The 23,210-nt window shown below is 39.9% G+C and overlaps 1 protein-coding gene across 4 annotated transcripts in view; it reads right to left on the bottom strand.

The window, feature by feature from the left end:
- IRF2 (interferon regulatory factor 2) overlaps positions 1-23,210 on the bottom strand; it is a 55,538-nt gene that overhangs the window by 26,212 nt on the left and 6,116 nt on the right. For 3 of the 4 annotated variants that reach the window (XM_072123085.1, XM_072123090.1, XM_072123105.1), the window contains exon 2: positions 2,063-2,166. In XM_072123085.1, coding sequence (XP_071979186.1) covers positions 2,063-2,149 — 87 coding nt within the window. In that variant the 5' untranslated portion in view covers positions 2,150-2,166. Of the gene's footprint in view, positions 1-2,062; positions 2,167-20,815; positions 20,906-23,210 lie in introns of those variants that run through there. The other variant, XM_072123098.1, reaches the window with a different exon arrangement.

Here is a 23,210-nt window from a genome sequence, read left to right as displayed (position 1 = left end):
AGAAGGATGAGAACGCAAATTTTCCAACAGATACTCAGAGGAGAAAAAACCCTGCACATAATTATTTGAAATCACGGGAAACCCCTAAAGTTTGCCGAGACGGTTTATGAAAGACAACTAAACAGTCCACTTTCTGATCTGGAAAGTAAGAGGCAGGAGAGTTTGGAGAAACTGTATTTCCTCAAAGAAATAATATAATATTCATAAAATTTTGCAAATGTCACAGTTCAGTAACAGTTCAGCCAACTTATATACCTTTCAATCTATGCAATCTGATAACCCTAGAAGTATAAACGGATCCCCTTGAGCTCTGTTTACAAGAAGATGTGTGTATATCTGGTGTTTACCTGAACATATTGGGGCCCCACGGACCCCACTTTCGTCGGACATCCCAACGATTTCCATTTTGCGCCACTGGGACACAGATATAAAAGATTTTGCCGCCAGCTTTTATGCGACACATATCGGGGGGGGGGGGGGGGCAGATCCGACGGATTCGGACAAACCACGGGATTTAACTTCAAAATTGTGTCGCAAACTGCTGTATGGGCAAACGACAGGGAATAGAATGGAAGAAGCGCCATTCAGAGAAGATTTGAATATACGGTATATGATATAGAATTGTTTTTTATTTATTTATGTGGATATATGGAGGCTTATTTTTGCCGTATGAGATGCAGTTTTCAGGTACATCATTTATAGCCAACTGAGATTTTATTAAGTCCTTATTGATGGAGGAAATGAGATTCATCAATTTTTTTGGGCCATTCACCGTACCATAAAAATAATATGATATTTTTAGTCTATGGGTCAACATGATTACGTCGACCCCTTATTGATATAGCTTTTATTTTTGCCAACTTTTACTGAATAAAAATTAATTTGGAGATTATTTCAGAGCATGTAACATTTTTTTAAATCACTTTTTATATCTTTAAATATATCTTTATATATTTAAATCTTTTTTTTTTTTTTTTTTTACGGCGTTCACTGTGCAGATCGAATAAAGGACCCAGCAATTTTTCTATGGTAGTGTGCCATTTAAGGGACTTTATATAGACTTGAACAAGAAACTGCCCTGCTATGCCAATGTATTGCAATGCAGTGTAAGCTGCATGATCGGGCAGCCCCGGGGAACTCATCAGACCCCAGGGCTGCTATAAAGAGGATTAGATCCCCCTTCCTGGTAAGCATCACAGAGAGGTACCATTCCTAGGGGAGGGGGGAGATGCTGCAGTGATGGTTGACTGTGACATGTAAGGGGTTAACACCTGCGATCGTGGGTGTTAAAGCAAAGTGAAAGCTGTGATATACAGCTGACACCCGCTGCTTATGGCACAGGTTATGATTGTTAGACTGTAGATCCAGTCACAGTGTTATATTTGTTATCCATTGCCTCCTTCCTTCTAAAATAAACTTTTAACATTATGCTTATTACCCTTGACCCTCTGTGATCTGGCTTTACAGGCTGTTACACCCTCACCCCTGCTCACTCATCACTTATGCAATGAGCCGAAAATGCTCACTGGTGTGAAGGGTGGGGGTCATAAAGTGTAAGAGTTTGTAAAGCCACATCATAGAGGGGCAAGGGTAGCCCCCTCAGGCTCCTTAGCATAAATGTTAAAAGTGGATTTTACAAGAAAGGATAACAAAAATAAGAAAATTACCACAGTCACAGTGCCGGATCTATAAGTAAGTGCCCCTGGTTTATCATGCTTCATTTTGATGGTAGATTTCCATTAAATTCCAAAATAATAAACAATAGATAAGTAAAATTAAAAAAATAAAAATAACAATATGAACAGTTTTGGACATCCTGTGTGACTACTGGACTCGCTGCTTGAGTAAGAAAACAACACGTTCTTGTCACACAGAATGTGACCACTGCTTTCCTCTTCTACCGGGGCCCAACCTGCTTCTAAACTGTTACTAAAAAAATTACTCTGCATCTGGAACGCAATAACAATACTTATATGCACTGTGATCATAAGTGCATTATATTTAATTGAAAGGGATAACATGGAAATATCTGTATATAATAACACAACCCACATAGAATTACCTGGTTTAACCATTTTAAGCCTGGAATACTGTCCCTATTTATCTGTTCCTCTAACCAGGGCCGCATCCGCATCCGTTCCACAGGCATTTTCCCAAGAGTAATAGCTGTAAAGAGAAAATTTTCAAAATTATTATTCTAAAAAAAAAAAAAAAACCCACAGTATTGCAGTAAAGTTGCATATCAAACAATATCCCAGCAGTTGTGAACATAATGAAAGTCGATGAGTCTTAACGTGACACAAGTGTTCTCCTCACTCGAGTCTATGTATTTATAGAACGGTCATCAAGAATTTCATCAGGGAGTTACATCTACAAAACCTGCTGACCTCGATGCTTTATGGACACAGTGAACAGTACAGTATAACAGCACAGTACAAGACTTAGTCCAAGGCAAATTCTTTTAGTCTCGCAGCCAATGATCAGGAACGAACTTTCATTCTCAAAAAAACATTCATTCTCATTGTCCGGATCTTCATGCATCCAACAATTTTAACTGCATAAAATTTGAGATTAAAGGAAACCTACCATTTGCTTTTATGCATTATGAGCCAAACATACCTTGAAAATTTTGTAGCCACACTGATGCAGAAACCTACCCCTGAACTGAGAGGTTTTGCTGAAAAAACAATTATAAAATTGTAATAACGAGGCTCTGACGCTCCTGTGTCTGCTCCGGTGCTCTCCTCTTACCCTTAATATGCACTGCTCCAGCCTTGTCCTGCTGAGAATATGTAATCACTTTGTTGTCCCTGACAGGCAGAAGTAATCAATTGCTGCACCACCCTGCAGCCGCTGTATACGATTCATCCAGATCAGGTTTATTAAGTCCTATCTGGACAGTTCAGGAAGATCCTATGTATGTGGAAGTAATGTTTTTATGTACGGCAGCCAGGGCACCCAGCTTTCCCAAGGTCCTGAATTTTATAATTGTTTTTTGAGCCAAACCACTCGGTTCGGGGATTAAAAAAGATAGGTTTCTTCATCAGTGTAGCTACAGCATTCTCAAGGTATGTTTGGTTCACAATACATCAAAACAAATGGTTTCCTTTAACAAACAAATTCCCTAATAATTTGGGGACAATTATACCCAACAATACTTGTACTCGACAACTGCCAAATAAGAGGGCAATGGTTTGTACATTAAGTCAATTGACCCTTTGTAATGCTTGATTTCCGCTGTGGTAGCACTGTATAAACTAAATGTGTTAGACTAGAAGTCATGTTAACCTGCCTGCCATTGGTAGGTTGCCTCTAGGTAATTAAATCAGTCATTATGGTGTGTCAGATCATATTAAATCACATTGTTGAATCCATGCTCCATAATGTGACACATGTTCAGAAAAGTTACATCCTAAAAACAGCATACACATTTTCAATAACAAGAAATGTACAAAACCCCATACAACAAACATATTCTAGTCTGGATAGGAGCTGAACCTTAATGTGACCTGTAGGCAAGGAACAGAAGGAGTTAAATAAAGATCAAACAAGCAGAAGTGAACCAGAGTACAAAGAATGTGTAAAAGCTTATATGGCTCTTCATGGAGCTCATATCAAAGACAAACAAGATTTTGATGAGCTTCCAAAAGTTTTGTATTTCTCTCCCCCTGGTAAAGTGCTCGTGTTATTCCCAATATCCACCAATGTCAATAGGAGCAAAGGATTGAACTGAAGCTTATAGTCTTCAGCAACATTCAATAAACTGGAAGAAAGTGAGAGATTATATATATATATATATATATATATATATATATATATATACATACATACATACATACATACATACACATATACATATATATTACACATATATTCAGAATTTTTAGAGGTGTTTTCTTATAAAGAACCTGCCATTTAAATTAATTCATCCAAAATAAATACTTCATCAAAAACTATGATTAAAAAGCATTGCCCTTATCCCCATTCTCTCCATGGCTGCAATGTTAAAAAATCAGTTTGTAACCATATGCATCTCCTAACCTGATGTGAGCCCAATGATAGTAATGGGGTCCGATATATGCAGTGTTCACTTAACTGCCCTGTTTCTGTGTTCCCGATTGATAGATCTCACTGTTAGAATATGCTTCTGTGTGGAACATTGAGAGAGAGAGCTCCATTACATTATTGACTACTTCATGTCATGTGACCAGATGTTACGTTTGTAACATCTACCCCATGTTTGCATCTATATGTATGATCACATGAAATCACAGCATGCCTCCATGGAGGCATGGGAAGAAGTAGAAGTCCTTGGAGGCATGCGGTGATTTCATGTGATCGGATATATACATGGGGTAGATGTTGCAAACGTAATTGGGTAAAGGACCTTAAATGATATCACTCTGCTCACATGACATGTTGAGAAGAGGCATGGGACTTGGAGAGAAGTAGATGGGAGGGGCTGGCAGAGCAGGACATGCCTCCTCTGATGCCAGTTAAAAATCAAGTTGATTTATGGGGATGTAAGGAAAACTATTTTTAGCTTAAAGAAGGGTGTCAGAACCAAAACTCCACGTGTGACCGTGGCCCAAAGCTGTCACTCAGTATACAGAGACCTGGGACGAGGAACTTATCCCAGCTGATATTATTAGGAATATATTTATCTTCTTACACAAAAAGTTCATTTTCTTAAGAGTTCCAAATAATAAATACAAAAATTTCGCATGATTAATCCGGCACAATGTAGAGGATAACAGTTCATCCTCTTCTGAATATGTACCTATAGGATCTCTTATATTTTCTTGTAGATAAACACTATGGCAAGCCATTAAGCAAAGCTTGTAAAGTTTCTAGTGAAGCCTTACTGAGGCATCATGGTATTGATAGCAGAATACAAAAGGCAGCAGCGCACAATGCATGCAGTTCCTAAGCTTCAATCCTGTGGACCACTGTTTGTGGCCCAACTGCATGAAAAAAAAAGACTCATGAGTGGTGCCGTGAATGCACAGCTGTGTGTATGAGCCCTTAGAAGTAAAGCACATGTGCTCCACAAAATATGTCACTTATATATATGGCAATCAGGAGATGGGTGCACATCATGTCCCATGGCAATGTACTTGCAGATCAGATGATAGCTCATAATAAAAAAATTCACAAATGATGTATTCCAAAGTGATGCCAATAAAATATTACTTGTCTCACAAAAAACAAGCTTTTGTATAGCTGGTAGTTATAGGGGTTGAAGAAACAATGATTTTTTAATATTATGTTTTTAACAATAAATATATATATTTTTTTATAAATTAATAAAAATGTTTTGAGAATGGCACCTTATCTGGGTATAGCGATACAACAGAATTATAAAAAGATGCATTTTAAAACTAAACAGAACTAAACTATTTGTCCAGACCAACCACAAGAACTTGATCAGCTCTCTCCCTAATAATGGCACCGTACCTATAAGACTACCCGCATCAGTGAGATTAGGAATTCAACCCTGAGGAAGAGAGCCGGAGCTCTCGACAACGCGTCGGTGGAAAACCCTTTTGTCTCACCAGACGGACCGTACCTAGGGTGACGTCACCGGTACCTTGTTAGTCAGATACAGCGAAGCCACCGGCCGGGGCTCGCGTGCTGATCTGCATTTTGTGGATTACTACTTGGCTTGGAAACGCTATCCGAAGTGAAATACACCTCACGAAAAGATTATTGCTCTACATGAGATTTACGAGACCTACGGGACAAAACCTCACTAAACGTAAGGAATCAAACTTCCCACACAGGAGGGGTGCCACTTACAGGTTAGTGCATCGTGCACACTGATGTTTAAATAATTTGTAGATCCGTTAGTGGTATAGCGTTTATCCGAACCTAATAGTCCTAATTTTATAGCCAGCGCAGGTATCCTTGTTTTTTACTTAAGTAGTGTTTGTAGCAGTGGAGAGGCACACTGTCCTTACCAGCGAAGGTTTTTTCCTTTCTCTTTTTTTTGCTTATTTAAGCACTTTGTCCAACCCATCTACATCTTTGCACCAGTGTATATCAAAAATACCCCCGTTTTTTAATCCAAACTTACGTTTGTGCCCTCTTATTACACTAAGGCAGCAAATACCACTCACAAAATGAGTGAATTATGGTTTGACAGAAAAGAACGTATTAACAACATTCAATCATTTTTCAATCTCCCCAATTCATCCAGGGAAGTCCCAACTAGGGACGAGGTCATTAATAACACCAAAATAGCTCTGAAATCATTAGAGAAGTATTTGTTAATGGAAATGAAGACCCTATGGGAGATAGCATCGCTTGAAAAATACCTTGAGTATGATGCGGTACCGAAAGGTTTAATTGTACATAAATATTTGGCATCAGATATGGGGGACGATGCAATCCTCCAGGAATGGAACGATATGTTTCACCAATTCTCTAAGCGTACTGTCCGCTTTATCATTGAAAAAAGGCGGGTGCAGTTAACGAAAGTTAACGAACAGATATTAGCTTTGTTTGAACAGATCAAACCACATAAAGAACACCCGGATATTGTCCTCTTAGCTAGTAATATAAAAAAACGAATGAGACAGAAAGAGGAAGAAATCATGGAGAAAAAGAGACATAAATTTTCTAGGGACTGGGTACCCCATAATAACACCAACTTAAAGCCCTTAGAAACATCCATTAGTGAAACGCAATTAGATGTTTCACAGGTGAGCTATCACACCTTGGACTATACATCTACGGAGGATAGAAATATAAATAATATCAGTACATATCCCACCACTCAAAATGAAACATCTAATACTCTTGCACTAAATACAGGTGGGGAACATAACCCTGATCATCACGAGTTCCTCAATTGTGAACATAGCCACACCTTGTCCCCCATTCCAACTCAGAATAGATTTGAAACACTGGACATACCAAATGGTAGTATGGAAGAAATTCATCAAAACACTGCACAATTAGGAAATAATCTAAACGCCCAAATAAATAATACTGTTAAGCATACACATAGACCATCAAGTATGCCACCGAAGAAAAGTAGAAATAAACAGAATCACACAGGTAGAATGGATACAAGAAATGTCACTAAACATAATCAAAATAGAGACAGAAATATACAAGATTTTTTTCACATAGACCGCACAAAAGGAACAAGAGGGGTTGTAGGGGGGGAAACTCTCCAAAAAGAAAAAGACAGTGAACTTAATAACTATTACAGACCCAAAGGACACTGACACGGGACAAAAAATCTATAATTTGAGTAAACATATTTTGACACCACATGAAAATACTCTATTGAATAAAGGGTTAAAATTTGCGCCCACTAACAAATTTGACAAATTTAATGCCTTTATTGGTGTCAAAAAATATATGCGCAATTTAGCTCTAAAAAAATATTTTCTCAAAAAACCCCCAAACATAACGACCCAGACCAATAACAACCAATATATCCACACCTCTTTAAAAAATAAATCTACGTTCCACCCATCAAACGAATATTCAGAGGCCATGAATACTTTCCAACACCTTGTGGTCCGTGATATAAAGAAGATACCAATAACAAAAAAACAGTCTATTTATGGTAATAATTTAACTAGGAAAGAAATTGAAGCCATCAAATCCTTGCAAAGAAATGAAAAAATAGTGATACGTCCAGCAGATAAAGGGGGGAGTATTGTTATATTAAATCAAGATGATTACAATAAAGAATTACAACGCATATTAGGGGATAGCCGTACCTATGAAAAATTAAAATCTGACCCAACAAATCAATATAAAAAAGAGTTGGACATTCTCTCCAAAAAAGGTAAATCTCTAGGCATCTTAACCAAACAGGAATATGATTTTATTAATAACCAAAACCCGCGTTTAGCGGTATTATATTACTTACCAAAAATCCATAAGTCTTGCACTAATCCACCTGGACGCCCTATTGTATCGGGCATCGATTGCCTAACCTCAAACCTATCTCAATATGTGGACCACCAACTCCAGAAGTATGTATGTATGCTACCAGCATACCTACGAGACACCAAACACATTTTAGAGCAATTAAAGGACATTGTATGGCAACCCCACTATATTTTGGGAACACTAGACATCACATCACTATATACTGTTATTGAACACCTTAAAGGTTGTGAGGCTGTTAAGCATTTTTTACAAAAAACAAATGATCTACCTGAGTCCCAAATCAATTTCATAATCGATTCTATATTATTTATATTACATCATAATTACTTTCTCTATGAGGAAGAATTTTATAAACAAAAATGGGGAACAGCTATGGGGACCAAGTTCGCGCCGAGCTACGCCAATTTATATGTAGGGCGATGGGAGGAAGAAAATATCTACCCTACTGGTGGGCTTGGTGCGAACTTGGTCCTATGGCGCAGGTTTATCGATGATGTCATCTTTATTTGGGCTGGAGGGGAAGAATCCTTAAAAAGATTCTTAAGGGACGCAAATACAAACACCTTCTTTTTGGAGTTCACTTCAACCTACAGCCAGGAAGAAATACACTTTCTGGACCTAACAATTTATGTCGATAAAGGAAAAATTAAAACTAAAACATACAATAAACCAACTGACAGCAATAGCTTGATCCTTAGAAAGAGCTGTCATTTGCCCATATGGCTAGACAACATCCCCAAGAGTCAATTTCTACGTCATCGGAGAAATTGCACTGAATTGGATGATTTCCTGAAAGAAGCGGACCATCTAGAGAATAAATTTATTCAAAAAGGATATGAGCTAGATCCTATCAGGTTAGTACGAACTGAAATAGCTAACATTCCTAGAGACACATTGTTAGCCACTGGGCGAGATAGAAAAGGAAGCCCTCCAAAAGAAAATGGAAAAGATGATATAGCGAGTATCCCAATAATTACACAATTCTCAAAAGATCATTTTATGTTCAAACGAATCATCCAAAAACATTGGAGTATCCTTAAGCAGGATAAAACCATTGGTGAACACATTCCAAAAAAACCAAAATTCGTGTTTAGGAAAGCACAGAATCTGGGAAACATGATAGCACCAACTGTCCAAAATAAAAAGAAAAAACCAACAACTAATTCTGGAACATATAATAACAACTTTCTGAAACAACCAGGTTTTTATCCGTGCAGACACTGTACAGTATGTAAGAATATAAAAGCAAGATCTATAGTACAGACGTTCGGAAATAAGAACAACTCCTTCCCAATTAAACATCATATCAGCTGCAATACAAAAGGAGTCATATATTGCATACAGTGCCCCTGTGGGAAAAGTTACATTGGAAGGACAAAAAGAAAACTTAACATAAGGATAAAAGAACATTTGCGGAATATAAAAAAACTATTTGATGGCCACCCACTATCACGCCATTATAAGGACAAACACAATGGAAAAATCGAAGGAAGTGTAATATTTGGCATTGAACAAGTGAAAAAGAATTGGAGAGGGGGCAATTATATTAAATGTATGTCAAAGGCAGAAAGCCGATGGATATTCGAGCTAGATACGCTAATCCCTAATGGTTTGAACAGCGAGATCGAATTATTTGCATTTTAAAGTGGAAGATTTACACTGGTACCCACTGCCCAATTGAAATATACTGATATATATATACTTTTTATTTTTATACACATTTTTATATTATAGTTTATGACTGTATACATATATATATATATATATATATATATATATATATATATATATGTGTACTTTTTTAGGAAGACAATTAATTAAAACAGTGGTGGAAACAATGATTTTTTAATATTATGTTTTTAACAATAAATATATATTTTTTTTTATAAATTAATAAAAATGTTTTGAGAATGGCACCTTATCTGGGTATAGCGATACAACAGAATTATAAAAAGATGCATTTTAAAACTAAACAGAACGAAACTATTTGTCCAGACCAACCACAAGAACTTGATCAGCTCTCTCCCTAATCCCTCCCGCATCAGTGAGATTAGGAATTCAACCCTGAGGAAGAGAGCCGGAGCTCTCGACAACGCGTCGGTGGAAAACCCTTTTGTCTCACCAGACGGACCGTACCTAGGGTGACGTCACCGGTACCTTGTTAGTCAGATACAGCGAAGCCACCGGCCGGGGCTCGCGTGCTGATCTGCATTTTGTGGATTACTACTTGGCTTGGAAACGCTATCCGAAGTGAAATACACCTCACGAAAAGATTATTGCTCTACATGAGATTTACGAGACCTACGGGACAAAACCTCACTAAACGTAAGGAATCAAACTTCCCACACAGGAGGGGTGCCACTTACAGGTTAGTGCATCGTGCACACTGATGTTTAAATAATTTGTAGATCCGTTAGTGGTATAGCGTTTATCCGAACCTAATAGTCCTAATTTTATAGCCAGCGCAGGTATCCTTGTTTTTTACTGAAGAATAGCAATACTTTAGCTTTTTTTTTATGAGCTACTAATAAAAGGCTGCTGGCCAAACCGTACAGGACAAAAGTTGTGCAATATCGTAAAATGTTATGCAAACTGCTCACAATGTCCAAATATGTGACCGATTACTAAAACAGGAGTCACCGTAATATTGATAAGGTCAGTAACGTAATCACATCCTTTATATCTGAACACAAGTTGCATAATATAAACAATGGTTTACTCACCAGTTTTTGAGTGGTTTCCACTTTACTTCACATGACTACATCCAGCTAACACAATAAGGCTACATTCAACCCTTGTTTTTTGGGATAGGCTCAGGGTTCATGCCAGGAAAGCTACCTGTGTATGCGCTGAGTGTATCCATAGACACATACTAACAGACGGAGGTATCCATTTTGCATATATATGTACAGTACAGGCAGTCCCCGGGTTACATACAAGATAGGGTCTGTAGGTTTGTTCTTAAGTTGAATTTGTATGTAAGTCGGAACTGTATATTTTATCATTGTAATCCCAGCCAGAACTTTTTTTGGTCTCTGTGACAATTGGGTTTTAAAAATGTTGGGTTGTCATAAGAACCAGGATTAACAATAAAGCTTCATTACAGACACATTTGATTACTATTATAGCTGTTTATTGTAGTCTAGGACTAAAGTACAATAAATTACCAATATCCAGAGGTCCGTTTGTAACTAGGGGTCGTATGTAAGTCCAGTGTTCTTAAGTAGGGGACCGCCTGTATATGTTGTTGCTCCCTGCTGCTGAGTAAGATCAGCGGAGGCTGTAATAGCCTAGGGAGGACGGATGCAAATTATTCCATCCATACCAGGCATCTGCTGAGCATACAGTTTGTGTGGTCTACAGTGAGGTTAATGTCTATATAAGCACAGAGACATCACTGGGGGAAACAGATTCACTCTTCCCTACTACCTGGACAGGACAAATAGAGCAGTGGGATATGTCCAATTGTAAAGGTATTTCCAGAATTGGCCAGACCTATGCTTACATAGGAGGACTTGAAAGGAGTTATAAACGTAACCTAAGGGGTGTGACTGCAGCACCCCAAGTAGTGTCATATAGGCTCAACATTTTATAAAGTGGAGGTTATTCTAAGTGTTTAGTGGCCGTCTTTTGGGAGGTTTTCATTAGTATATCTGATATATATATATATATATAATATATCAATATGCTAAAAAGTATTCTAAAAATTAATACACATGTAAAACCAATGTAACCAAAGCTGGTGGAGACAAATAATGACAAACAAGTCATAATTGGAAATTTACTACTGGGAAAGGAGTTGAACTCTGGGAGTAGATTTGCGGGAACTGGAAAAAGTCTGACAGGGGTCACATTCCTCCCTCTCGTTTTGTTCTGGTGTGAGTCACTGGGGAAGAGGAGCAACAAGTACAAATGCCTGTGTCAGTCAAGTATGTATACACTGAGGGGTGAGAATGTGTCAAATATTCTGTACTGGGTAATCTCTTTTCGTGTGCAGCAGAAGTGCTATTCTTTAGACCTTCAGTATCAAATAGCACATAAATAATACTACAATCTATTTACTACAACGAAATTTTTAATTACAGTTAGGGCATAATTCATTAGAAAGATGATGATTTCTGATACTTATTCACCAAGTGTTACTTCTTATGACTTCCCCATACATATGTAATACTCAGCTCGTAGGGCCAAGCATGCACAAGTCCTAAATGTGGAGAGCAAAGCAAGATGCCAGCGGATAATTTTTGTGGGAGCTTTTTGGAAGGCATAAACCAATGACGTTATAGGGCAGTGGTGGCGAACCTATGGCACGGGTGCCAGAGGCGGCACTCAAAGCACTTTCTGTGGGCACCCAGGCCATCACCCCAGAATGAAGTTCACCAGACAGGACTCAAAGAATCTTTATGCAGAATTTTCTTGCAACAATAGACAAATTTGCTCTCCTCCTTTTAACTGCATTGGTGTCCTCAGGAGGCTGATACGACTAAAGGTTGTTAAAGAACAGGGAAAAATAAATTACTGTTTAAATTGCTTTGCAATAAATAAATGGCTTTTGGTTGAAGTTTGGCACTCAGGCTCTAAAAGGTTCGCCATCACTGTTATAGGGGGTTGTATCTCAGACCACCTCAGCTAGACTGCAGTCACCTTCCTGATCCCATTGTTCTCAGTAGACATGGCGCTGCCAGAAAACGCTCTCAGGTGACGTCTCTGTTTTACATGAACTTGCTGCAAAGCTAATTTACATGCACATCAGGGAGTCGGGAGAGACAACGTTTATGGACAATGTGTACGGCTCTAATCTTTGACCCAAATGAAGAGGGAAAACAGTTCAGCACACTAATCTGACTCCTTTATGATCCCATCCAATCTGACAAATATATGTGAAGCCACCCTGGTTCCTCGTCAGGATCATGAAACCATTATATTTACATACTACACATTGTCAAAAGTAGCACATGGCTGAGATCACTAGGTGAACCTTGCTTCGTGTGTCTGGCGGTTTTGCCAGTCCAAAAATCACTCGGCTTAACTGAAGTAGTGTTCATGGCTGATCTGCTCCACACATGCCCCAAGGTTCATGCAGGTTCATTTGTAAACAATGTTATTCAGCCTAACGAAACAGAAAAATTCCATATAACATGTGTGACCGGAAAACGTGTCCACGTTAATAAACAAATGGCATACACTCAAAAAGAATCTGCGCAGACAAACGAGGAGCAGTGAAATTGAACTTTGTAGAATAAAATTGTAACACACTTAGAAAACTATGTTAAAATATTATATAAATAATGCTTGCTTAATAAAACAGACATATTGCTATTTTTACATACCGTACATTTGATCTTAATGACAATGAACCACAAGGTTCTTCAGTAACAACTAATTAGGAAAACTATTCTTAATGCCTTAACAATGAATGGGTTAAGTGCTGCCGGCAACATGGCTTTGAGGTGTATGGAATCCATATTGACCGGAGTCTTAAAAAAAAAAAATTGTGCAAAAAAGGAAAAAGAAAATTATAAAAAAATCTGAAGTTCAAATCACACTCTTTACTTCGTGTGAAAATATTAACAAAAATGATCATAAACATATTACCCACCGTTGTATCACAAAATCCCTGTTATAGGAAAATATTATTCCATGCATGTACCCCCATATTATATATTTATATTTAAAGGACACCTGTCATCAGGTCTGTGTCACTTGTCCAGTCACTACTACCTGTTGGAGCAGCTCACAAGGATCCCATCCCAGCCTTTATCTAGTTATTTCATACATTATTCATTGTAAAATTATCTATTCTTTATTATGTAAATGAGGCTGGTCACATGGTCAGAGGCAGTGATGTCACCCCTGTTACCCCTCCCCTCTCCTCCCCCTGCTCATGTCTGTGTGTAATGTATAGTAAAGTATTGCTAGTGTGAGTGCTGCATCTGATGACATGATGCATCCTCCTAATATACAGGTGGGAGACACAGACATCAGCTACACATGAATCTGACATGTTCTGCTGTAACATGGCTGCCTGGAGCTGCTGTATCTCTCCTATACACACACACAGGCTGCAGGGGGCGTGGCCACCAGCACCAGGAAGCACATCATTATACAGCCTCACATCATTATACAGGCTGTCAGTCAAGCACTGGGGGTGTGGCTGTGCTTCCCACTCATGAATAGAGTGGACAGCTTGAATATGCTAATGCTTCATTGGACATTTCACAGGTCATTTGCATACAGCTTTAGGACCTCACTGCTTAGGTTTACAGGCATGTAGAGGGACAATGAAGGGATAGAGGCAATGCTCTCTAATGGCAGTTTATGAAAATATATTTAGTTTAGGGGGGTTATTTTGCATGACGGGTTCTCTTTAAATAAAAACCACAGCTCCATAGACCAGAGTATGAAAAAGTTATGGGTGTAAGAGTATGGCAATACAAAATATAAAAGATGTAAACTTTTTAAACATTCAAGTAAATTGTAATAAAAAGGCATCAAAATGCAAGAAAGGGGCAAGGAAAAAAACGATGAAATAAATGAGGCATGAACTGGTCCAAGAAGTAAGAACACAATATGACAGCAATGAGTACTTTGACTCTCAGATGTTTCATGGCAGTAGTGTTAGTGTTTACATATAACTTTAGGACTATTTGAGGCAAGTGATGACATTCTTAGCGCTGAACCTCGCTCACCTTGTTCTCCAAGTACATAAATTACAAAGTCCAAGTAACAGTTAGAAATTAGCGATAACCATATCATGTGTGCGCCCTACTCCCAGATCACAACCCGGTCTATGCTCAGTGTCGTGCACCCCACCGGATACATCAGGAGGCTCTGGCCTTTGATGTATCCAGGAGATTGAGTTGCACACCAGTACAAGCCATCTCAGGCCCAGCTTGTCTTGATCATTAGCAAACTATATAGTTAGTGTGCACTATACAAGTCCTGTTAAATCTGCCCTATTTGTATAGCTCTTTGATCAGACATTTGTGTATCTTGTAGATAAGACCCTATCACAAATCTGGAGAATGGGGTTTGGCTTGCCGAACACACGCCTTTGTCTGCCAATTATTCACACCTCCATTGGCGTTTCTGCCTTTATCCTCCCTTCCTAAATGTAGGCGTGTATAATTAGCAAAAAACGGTGCCATGTGGGGCCCCTGAGGCTCATTTGCAAAGCATTTCTCAAAACCTGAGCTATTAGGAGCAAAAATAATAATGGATTCTGTTTCAGGAGGCACACGCCAGCATGTAAGTATATACTCAAGTATAAGCCAAGTTTTTCAGCATAAAAAATGTGCCACGGACAGACGGATCGAACAGATCGAAGACCTGTGGGAGGCATTGGAAAGGTGAGTATTCACTTTGTTTTTTTAATGAGCTGTATAACGGGGCAGGGGGCCGGCTGTATGACGGGGCAGGGGGCCGGCTGTATATACTGGGAGGAAGCTGTGACCAATGCATTTTCCACCCTAGGCTTATACTCCAGTCAAAAGGTTTTCCCAGTTTTTTGTGGTAAAATTAGGGGCCTCGGCTTATACTCAGGTCGGCTTTTACTATAGTATATACGGTACTTAACCTCTGACACTCCTCTTCTTCCCACAGCTCCTAGTTCTTCTTGGCCCTGCAGCTTTACGGCAGACACTCAGCGTGTGCGTTGTCCGTGGACACGCGTTATGACGTGGCAGATAGGTCATAGTGTGTGCGCACTGGCATCGTGCTTAGAAGTGCCATTGGCCGTCTGCCGGGAAGCCGCTGGGAGAAGAACCTGGAGCCACAGGGAGGAGAGGACCGTTGGAGGCAAGTATACATATATTTATTTTTAAGGGGGCTAAGCAAGGGACATAAAGGGAGGCTATAGAATGCCATTTTCTTTTCCCAAGGACCAAAAAAATTTTGGTGCAACTGGTCCCCGTAATACATAAAGGTTGGAGACCACTGATGTAGTAGATTTCCTGCAAGTCTTTACAACAACAACTGTCAGATCTCAGCGACATCAACATTCTGTGATATTGTGACTATTCCAACTAGAAAATGTAATGTTAGACCAGGGTATACTCTGCATATAGGTAAACCCCTTTCCAATAGGAAGCCTCGAGAAAAATGCCAGAAATGGGGCATTTCATTTTAATAAATGTATCCCACTGTTCCTTCTTTACTCCAACTTCTCCCAATTCTGTCAGGACTTGCAAACCTCAAGTAAAACATCAATGCAAGTCTGAACACACAGTGAAGGGAACAGAGCAGATCCTGAAACTGCTACTTTAACCCTTTTCCTGTCACATGGGCTCCAAATCTGAAAATAACTACAGTTTCGTTTTACACAACTTTGTCGCCGTGTTTTGCCTTTGACGGAATAGAAATGGAAACTGTAATGCAAATGTATTCACAGTGTTTCTGCACTGCAGGGTTTAACATGTTGTTTTATTGTAACCAAAAACTAAATTGGTCGTAAAGTAAGGCACAATTATTATAAGTGGCATATCTGGACTGGCTCCTACTAAAGAATACAGCATGCCTGACCAACAAGATTGTTGTTTCTAATGTAGTTTACTGTGTTAGGGCGAAGACACACATTTTGGTTTGTTGGTGCAGTGTTTGAATCAAAAAATATAAAGCTATGAGAACTTACATACAGATGGCACTTCTCCCCTTTATGTCTATGCAATTTTGTTCCTTTACCCTCATTGCTCTAGACACGTGGAAGAAAAATATAGCAAATAAGTTGGAGAATTGGACAGCTCTCCGTGTAAGAGATAAAAACACACTGTCCAGCTCGGAGAGTGAGACCTGGCCAACGGTAGGGCAGATTTCACAGACCGAACAATGTGCCAGGGACAGCACTCCACTGATCATAGTGATATAAAATGAATATCCCCCATACAACAGCACTGTAACGAAATCATGAATATTATACGTGCTGCGCGGTTATTTAATCTATCACTAGGATGCTTGGTGTCTCGTCCCGGCCAGGGCCACCATCAGGAGCGGTTTATGGGACTGTGTTCAGGGGGTCCCGAGGAGGAGAAGGGGCCCCTAGTTACAGAAAGCCCTCCTCCCTTCCCAGGTGCAGGGAAATCACTGTATACATAAGACCAGATTATCATTCTATGGGGGATGCAGTGCCCACAAAATTTGAAGTCAGAGGCCCCAAACTTCACATGGTCCAAGATTTACGCAACAACCACATTTGTGCATTTTTAACCTAAGGGCCAGTCACCATACTCATTAATTTCTACATGACTTAAACAGTACAATACAGGTTAATAAGAAAAGAACTTCAATCTCATACATTATTTAGTACGGAGGTGAAAAACACTCTAAAGAAGTTTTGTGAATTTAGCATAAGAAAATACTCTAAGTTTCTTAAGATTAGGTGAGCGCACATATAAGAGCCATCTCAAGCCAGTAGTCTGAGATAGCAGAAATAAGTAAAGTTTCTTAACGTCCTTCATCTTCCTTCCTGTACTTCCTTTTTCTCATCCTAACAATAGAACTATAGTGTAACCTACACTGACAAGTGTACAAAACACTAAATAAGATATCTGTACTTGACTATTAAAGATATTTGCTGTATACAAAGCGATATTAGGGTGTACTCACATACTGCAGTCATGCTGTGTGACTAGCACAAACAGTGGTTTTCAATCATTTAATGGTTAAAAAAAAAAAAAACGTGACCGATGTGTAAATGTAACATAAAAGGGAGGTCTGCTATAGACAACACCTTTCTAAAGCTCTTTTAGGGATTAGTGTTACCGCAGAGGGTTAAATTTGAATATTTTGGCTGCATATTTTTCCATTCGCTTAAAGGGTACTAAACCGTAACAAAACTTATGATGCATGCCCACTGCTTCTTACCATATAGTTATACAGGACTGGCGGAGGATATCACCTTCAATCTCATACATGAGAAAAAGAAAGTACAAATCCCCTGTATACAAACAATATTCAAGAGGTTGGACAAAACCGATTCATGTAAAAAACCAACCACTAGGACAGTGATGGCGAACGTTTTAGAGACCGAGTGCCCAAACTACAACAAATACCCACTTATTTATCGCTAAGTGCCAACACAGAAATTTTATTTGTGATTTATACTCCCTTCTCTGTCACAGTTTTCATTGATACCAGCACCTGAGGACACTAATAAAGCAGAAAATAGTCCCATGTACAGCTGTCACTTTAATATAGCTCTGTGCACAGCAAGTCCTGGGCTGCCTGGGACTGCAGGAAGATACCTGGAGTCATCTCTGGTGATGGCCTGAGTGCCCACAAAAAGGGCTCCGAGTGCCACCTCTGGCACCAGTGCCATAGGTTAGCCATCACTGCACTAGGAGAACAACTGAGTGGCAGTCATGTCCACACCTCAACCCAATTGAAACACAAAGTTTGCCCAGCACAGGCAGTTTTTCCATCTAGAACAAGGTCCTAGGACACTAAAGCTGCTGTCAGGGGTTGGGCTTTAAAAAAAAATAACCCGTCACACTGCTTTAAGGGAACCCGTCACCAGGTTTTATCCCGCTAAACTACTAGTCCCCTGAGGTAGAGTATGCAATGTCCTTTTCCTTCCATCCTCTATGTGAAATCCCACACGTTTACCTATAAAAAAAAAAAAAATCTCCCACAAAGTCAGGCAAATATGCCTCTTCTTAACTCAATTTCACATGAGATGAGTCAACTTTAGTGTTGCAGGGGGACTGTCACTTTAGAAGCCACTATCTTCTGTTCTATAGCACTTAATACTTGAGGCTGGTGTCATATTAAAGATAAGGATCCCATCTTTTAGATCAGGCTTGTGGCTTTATGGTCTACAGAACCGAAGATACAGGCAGCTAAAGACACAGTTGAAAATGCACACCTATATTTAACTGCCTGTAGATCCAGTTCTGTAGCTCGCAGAGCCTTAATCTTGATTTGATGTGAAATAGGAGATCCTTACCTTTAATGTGACACACAAGGCATGTCTCTAGGTCCTAAAGAACAAAAGTTAGGGGCTTCTGAAGAGACACTTCCCTGCAACCACAAAACTTGCCTCATTTCATGTGAAAATGGGATGAGAAGGGTCATATTTGCCTGACTTTGGGGAAGTTATTTTAAAGGGAAACAGATGAGTTTTTACATTCAAGAGGGAACTCTAGAAATGACATTTCATACCCTACCTGAGGGGGCTTTTGGTTTAGTGCAGGGGTAGGGAACCTATGGCTCGGGAGCCATATGTGGCTCTTTTGATGGGAGCATCTGGCTCTCAGACAAATCTAAGACACACACTGCGATGATCACTGGATGCAGGCAGGAATGTTACCACTGCATGCGTCCTTTGAGTGACCAAGTGCCATCGCCGCACCAGTCTTAGGTGACAGCGCCTGTGTCAGAGTAGAGCAGCATCCACTGTTCCTTATGACCCAGGTGCCATTGCCTTAGCATTGATAGCAGCGGGGCCTGGGTCATAGAGAAGAGCGTGGGAGTGATGAGAAGCGAGAAGAAGGGAGAGCAGAAAGGTGAGTATTCACTTTTTTTCTCTGGCTACCTGGTGGCATGTGCAGGAGCTACCTATCTACTTGGGCCTGGGGGCATGTGCTGTGACTACCTAACTACTGGGGAGCATGTGCTGTGACTACCTATCTACTGGGGGTTCATGTGGAATGGCCAACTATCTACTGAGGGAATGTGCTATGACTACCTATCTAATGGGGGGCATGTGCTGTGGCTAGCTATTTACTAGCAGGCATGTGATGGTGCTACCTATCTACTGGGGGCATGTGCCATGATTACCAATGTACTGGGATGCATGTTCTGTGGCTATCTATCTACTTGGGGGCTTGTGCTAGGGCTATTTATTTAGTGGAGGTCATGTGATGTGGCTACCTGTCTATTGGGGTACCTACTGGGGCTACCTATCTACTGGGGGACATGTGCCGTGGCTACTTATCTACTGGGAACCATGTGCATATTGTAGGGCTCTCACAGAAATACATTTTAAAATATGTGATGTTCTTGGCTCTCTCAGCCACAAAGGTTCCTGACCCCTGGTTTAGTGGGTTAACCTGGTGACAGGTGCCCTTTAAGTAGATGGAGGAAGTGAAAAGCATCTTTAATACAGTTTTGAAGCCAAAAGCAGATGGATTATAAAGGGAGATGTAATACAGGCAGTCCTCGGTTTACATATAAGATAGGTTCTGCAGGTTTGTTCTTAAGTTGAGTTTGTATGCAAGTCGGAACTGTATACTTTATTACTGTAACCTGTACTGTACTGTAACCCCAGTCAAAATTTTTTTGGTCTCTGTGACAATTGGATTTTAAAAATGTTGGATTGTCATAAGAATCAGGATTAACGATAAAGCTTCATTGCAGACACCATTGATAACCGTTATAGCTGTTTATTGTAGCGTAGGGCTAAAGTACAGCAAATTACCAATTACCAGAGGTCGTTTGTAACTATGGGTCGTATGCAAGTCAGGTGTTCTTAGGTAGGGGACCGCCTGAATAAACAATAAAATTACTTCTCTGTTTGTCAATACACTACAGGTTTTGGCTGTGAATACTGTACACAGTCTTTTAATATGGGAAGTATTTTAGCTGAGAATGATGTCACCCAAAATATACTCTCAAAATGTCATTTCCTGCCAATTCAGTGCAAATAAAAGAGAATTTCCCGGGTAACAAATGACGTATCAGTTTGGGTGTTTGATTTATAGTGCATAAAGGTCACGTAAATGGGAAAATTAAAATGTGAAGCAATAAATAAAGGAGCAATAACAAGAAACATTACACTGCAAACACAAAAGGGCAAAAAATAAGTATAATGAGCAAGATTACAGAGGATGGGACTTGGAAACCTTTTGTGCCCACACAGCAGAAGGTAAGGTCAAAAAACTCCAACGTGACAAGGTATTAACCCAACCTTGTAGACATCACCATCTTCAGCAGTATGATGTAGGTGGTACAGTCCTGAGATCAGCAGAACGTGTGGGTGACCGCTGCATCATGTGACCACTCATCCTAATGCCGGTGACCACAAGTGGGTTTGTTCTGACAAACTTGCTGTGTGCTGGGTTTACTGGATCCATCCCAGAATCACTGATTGAGCTAATGGGGCAGATTTATCAAGTGTCTGAAAGTCAGGGTGCTGTCACACGTCGCGTTTACTGCATGCGTTTAAAAACGCATTGCTACAGCTGAAGGGATATTTCCCTAACTAAACAGCTGTTAACGCTTGCGTTTACAAAATGCAAGCGTTAACGCATGTGTTAACATCGCGGTTAACGCATGCGGCTGTTAACACATTGTTAACGCATGCGTTAACATCACGGTTAACGCATGCGTTTTGTAAACGCAAGCGTTAACAGCTGTTTAATTAGGGAAATATCCCTTCAGCTGTAGCAATGCGTTTTTAAACGCATGCAGCAAAATGGACGTGTGACCGCACCCTCAGAATATTTCCAGTTGCCCATGGCAACCAATCACAGCTCGGCTTTAATTTAACCAGTGCTCATGAATATTTTAAAAAGGGAGCTGTGATTGGTTGCCATGGGCAACTGGAAATATTCTGACTTTCAGACACTTCATAAATCTGCCCCAATATGTTCAGTTCAGCAGTTCTAGGTTGGGTCCAGTAAATCCTGAACACACAAACTCACTTGTAGGCAACCAGCCTTTAGGTGATGCCACACATGGCGTATTTGGTCAGTTTTTAACCCCTTAACGCTCTGCACCGTAGCTCTACGGCGCAGAGGTATAAGGGATGTATGAAGAGGGCTCACGGGCTGAGTCCTCTTCATACAGAGGTGGGGGTTTTTGCATTTTGCACAAAACCCCCACCGCTAATAACCGCGGTCGGTGCTTGCACCGATCGCGGCTATTAACCCTCTAAACGCCGCCCGCAAAGTCGCGGGCGGCGTTTAAAAGACGGCGGCGCGCGGGCGCCGCCATCTTTTTTTCGATCGCCACGCCCCCGAACGTCATCGGGGGGCGGCGATCGGTTACCATGGTAGCCTCGGGTCTTCTCTTGACACGAGGCTACATGGTTTATGCAGGTTCGTTACAATGAGCCAGTGGCTCATTGTAATGTAAGACCTGCAAAAACGCCATATATTGCAATACTGTAGTATTGCAGTATATGGTAGGAGCGATCTGATCATCTAGGGTTAATGTACCCTAGATGGTCTAAAAAATAGTGAAAAAAAAAAGAAAAAAAAAAAGTTTAAAAAATAAAAAAAATTAATAAAATATTAAAAGTTCAAATCACCCCCCTTTCCCTAGAACGGATATAAAACATAACAAACAGTAAAAATCACAGACATATTAGGTATCGCCGCGTCCCAAAATGCCCGATCTATCAAAATATAAAAACGGTTACGGCCGGCGGTGACCTCCGAGGCGGGAAATGGCGCCCAAATGTCCGAAATGCGACTTTTACACCTTTTTACATAACATAAAAAATGAAATAAAAAATGATCAAAATGTCGCACAGACCTCAAAATGGTAGCAATGAAAACGTCGCCTCATTTCGCAAAAAATTACCCCTCACACATTTCCGTGCGCCAAAGTATGAAAAAGTTATTAGCGTCAGAAGATGGCAAAAAATTTTTTTTCTTTTTTGTACACATTCGTTTAATTTTTGAAAATGTATTAAAACACAATAAAACCTATATAAATTTGGTATCACCGCGATCGCACCGAACCAAAGAATAAAGTAGGCGTGTTATTTGGAGCGAAGAGTGAAAGTCGTAAAAACTGAGCCCACAAGAACGTGACGCACATGCGGTTTTTTTTCAATTTTTCCACATTTGGAATTTTTTTTCAGCTTCGCAGTACACGGCATGTTAAAATAAATAACATTACGGGAAAGTAAAATTTGTTACGCACAAAATAAGCCCTCACACAGGTCTGTACACGTAAAAATGAAAAAGTTATGGATTTTTGAAGTTGGAGAGCGAGAAATTAGCCGAAAAACCCTCCGTCCTTAAGGGGTTAAGCCTGCGCTTTTTTAAAAAGCATCTGTTTTTTTACCGTTTTCCCCAATTATCTTAATAGATAAACAGGTTGTAAAAATGAATTCATTTTATAAAAGGCATGCTGAAAAACGAACCAAAAACACTATGCGGGACATTTACTATGGCGTTTCTGCCAGTTTTGTGGCGCTCTCACCACATGTTCTGCTCTCAGACCTATTTATTAGCTGGCGGCGCCAGATAAAATGACTTTTTCCGTCTGCTCCGACTCTTCTCCGAAAAGGGGCGTGGCTTTGGCGGAGTGGAAACTCAGACACAATCAATATGTGTCGCAGCCCTTTTTGG

This window comes from Engystomops pustulosus, chromosome 1, assembly GCF_040894005.1.
Source record: "Engystomops pustulosus chromosome 1, aEngPut4.maternal, whole genome shotgun sequence".
In the NCBI taxonomy this organism is placed as follows: domain Eukaryota; kingdom Metazoa; phylum Chordata; class Amphibia; order Anura; family Leptodactylidae; genus Engystomops; species Engystomops pustulosus.
Note: the sequence above shows the minus strand (reverse complement) of the source record. Positions and strands in the feature narration are given on the sequence as shown.